This window comes from Lampetra planeri, unplaced genomic scaffold (assembly GCF_965212315.1).
Source record: "Lampetra planeri unplaced genomic scaffold, kcLamPlan1.2.h2 scaffold_137, whole genome shotgun sequence".
Lineage (NCBI taxonomy): Eukaryota > Metazoa > Chordata > Hyperoartia > Petromyzontiformes > Petromyzontidae > Lampetra > Lampetra planeri.
This window is the reverse complement of record NW_027614088.1, coordinates 237,501-241,168: the sequence shown is the minus strand read 5'-3', so window position 1 is coordinate 241,168 and position 3,668 is coordinate 237,501. Positions and strand designations below refer to the sequence as shown.

Genomic DNA, 3,668 nt, shown 5'->3' with positions numbered 1-3,668 from the left:
TACACTATACACTACACTACACACTACACTATACACTACACTATACACTACACTATACACTACACTATACACTACACTATACACTACACTATACACACTACACTATACACTACACTATACACTACACTATACACTACACTATACACTACACTACACACTACACTACACACTACTAAATTACACCTGATGTTGTTGATGTTGATGATGATGTTGATGTTGTTGATGTTGTTGATGTTGTTGTTGCAGTTTGGACCATGCACCATCAGGGAGAACATGCTGATGGAGCTTCTGGTGGTGAGTGGTGGTGATGGTGGTGATGGTGGTGGTGATGGTGGTGGTGATGGTGGTGATGGTGGTGGTGATGGTGATGGTGGTGGTGATGGTGGTGATGGTGGTGATGGTGGTGGTGATGGTGGTGATGGTGGTGATGGTGGTGATGGTGGTGGTAATGGTGGTGGTGATGGTGGTGATGGTGGTGATGGTGGTGATGGTGGTGGTGATGGTGGTGATGATGATGGTGGTGGTGGTGATGGTGGTGGTGATGGTGGTGATGGTGGTGATGGTGGTGATGGTGGTGGTGATGGTGGTGATGGTGATGGTGGTGATGGTGATGGTGATGGTGGTGGTGGTGGTGGTGGTGATGGTGGTGGTGATGGTGGTGGTGGTGATGGTGGTGATGGTGGTGATGGTGGTGGTGGTGGTGATGGTGGTGGTGATGGTGATGGTGGTGATGGTGGTGGTGATGGTGGTGATGGTGGTGATGGTGGTGGTGGTGGTGATGATGGTGGTGGTGGTGATGGTGGTGATGGTGGTGATGGTGGTGGTGGTGGTGGTGATGGTGGTGATGGTGGTGATGGTGGTGATGGTGGTGATGGTGATGGTGGTGGTGGTGGTGGTGATGGTGGTGATGGTGGTGGTGGTGGTGGTGATGGTGGTGATGGTGGTGATGGTGGTGATGGTGATGGTGGTGGTGGTGGTGGTGGTGATGGTGATGGTGGTGGTGGTGGTGATGGTGGTGATGGTGATGGTGGTGGTGATGGTGATGGTGGTGGTGGTGATGGTGGTGATGATGTTGATGTTGTTGATGATGTTGATGTTGATATTGTTGATGTTGTTGATGTTGTTGATGATGATGTTGATGTTGTTGATGTTGTTGATGATGTTGATGTTGATGTTGTTGATGATGATGATGATGATGTTGATGTTGTTGATGTTGATGTTGTTGATGATGTTGATGTTGATGTTGTTGATGATGATGATGATGATGGTGATGATGTTGATGTTGTTGTCACAGATGCACATGGAGGAACCTTGCTTTGATTTTCTTAGAACCAAACACAGTCTGGGGTGAGACATCATCATCAACAACATCAACATCATCACCATCAACAACATCAACAACATCAACAACATCAACATCATCACCATCAACATCAACATCATCAACATCATCAACATCATCAACATCATCACCATCAACAACACCATCAACAACATCATCAACATCATCAACATCAACATCATCAACATCATCACCATCAACAACATCATCATCAACATCATCATCATCAACATCAACATCAACAACATCACTATCATCAACAACATCAACAACATCAACATCATCACTATCATCATCACAATCATCATCACCATCACCATCATCACCATCACCACCACCACCACCATCATCACCACCACCATCACCACCATCACCACCATCACCACCATCACCACCACCATCACCACCATCACCACCACCATCATCACCATCACCACCATCATCACCCTTCAGAGACCCACAGACTCACCACACAGAGACCCACAGACTCACCACACAGAGACCCACAGACTCACCACACAGAGACCCACAGACTCACCACACAGAGACACCCACAGACTCACTCACACAGAGACCCACAGACTCACCACACAGAGACCCACAGACTCACCACACAGAGACCCACAGACTCACCACACAGAGACCCACAGACTCACCACACAGAGACCCACAGACTCACCACACAGAGACCCACAGACTCCCCACACAGAGACCCACAGACTCACCACACAGAGACCCACAGACTCCCCACACAGAGACCCACAGACTCACCACACAGAGACCCACAGACTCACCACACAGAGACCCACAGACTCCCCACACAGAGACCCACAGACTCACCACACAGAGACCCACAGACTCACCACACAGAGACCCACAGACTCACCACACAGAGACCCACAGACTCACCACACAGAGACCCATAGACTCACCACAGAGACACACAGAGACCCACAGACTCACCACACAGAGACCCACAGACTCACCACACAGAGACCCACAGACTCACCACACAGAGACCCACAGACTCACCACACAGAGACCCACAGACTCACCACACAGAGACCCACAGACTCACCACACAGAGACCCACAGACTCACCACACAGAGACCCACAGACTCACCACACAGAGACCCACAGACTCCCCACACAGAGACCCACAGACTCACCACACAGAGACCCACAGACTCCCCACACAGAGACCCACAGACTCACCACACAGAGACTCACAGACTCACCACACAGAGACCCACAGACTCACCACACAGAGACCCACAGACTCACCACACAGAGACCCACAGACTCCCCACACAGAGACCCACAGACTCACCACACAGAGACCCACAGACTCCCCACACAGAGACCCACAGACTCACCACACAGAGACCCACAGACTCACCACACAGAGACCCACAGACTCCCCACACAGAGACCCACAGACTCACCACACAGAGACCCACAGACTCACCACACAGAGACCCACAGACTCACCACACAGAGACCCACAGACTCACCACACAGAGACCCACAGACTCACCACACAGAGACCCACAGACTCACCACACGGAGACCCACAGACTCACCACACAGAGACCCACAGACTCACCACACAGAGACCCACAGACTCACCACACAGAGACCCACAGACTCACCACACAGAGACCCACAGACTCACCACACAGAGACCCACAGACTCACCACACAGAGACCCACAGACTCACCACACAGAGACTCACAGACTCACCACACAGAGACCCACAGACTCACCACACAGAGACCCACAGACTCACCACACAGAGACCCACAGACTCACCACACAGAGACCCACAGACTCACCACACAGAGACCCACAGACTCACCACACAGAGACCTATAGACTCACCACACAGAGACCCACAGACTCAACACACAGAGACCCACAGACTCACCACACAGAGACCTACAGACTCACCACACAGAGACCCACAGACTCACCACACAGAGACCCACAGACTCACCACACAGAGACCCACAGACTCACCACACAGAGACCTACAGACTCACCACACAGAGACCCACAGACTCACCACACAGAGACCTACAGACTCACCACACAGAGACCCACAGACTCACCACACAGAGACCCACAGACTCACCACACAGAGACCCACAGACTCACCACACAGAGACCCACAGACTCACCACACAGAGACCCACAGACTCACCACACAGAGACCCACAGACTCACCACACAGAGACCCACAGACTCACCACACAGAGACCCACAGACTCACCACACAGAGACCTATAGACTCACCACACAGAGACCCACAGACTCACCACACA

General features: G+C 51.6%; 1 protein-coding gene across 1 annotated transcript in view; it reads left to right on the top strand.

Annotated features, from left to right (window-relative positions):
• Positions 1-243: 243 nt before the first annotated feature.
• The window catches only part of LOC144739221 (nardilysin-like), a 28,663-nt gene continuing 25,238 nt past the window's right edge, over positions 244-3,668 (top strand). Inside the window, exons 1-2 of the mRNA XM_078622190.1 lie at positions 244-294; positions 1,295-1,347. Coding sequence (XP_078478316.1) covers positions 274-294; positions 1,295-1,347 — 74 coding nt within the window. The 5' untranslated portion in view covers positions 244-273. The remainder of the gene's footprint in view (positions 295-1,294; positions 1,348-3,668) is intronic.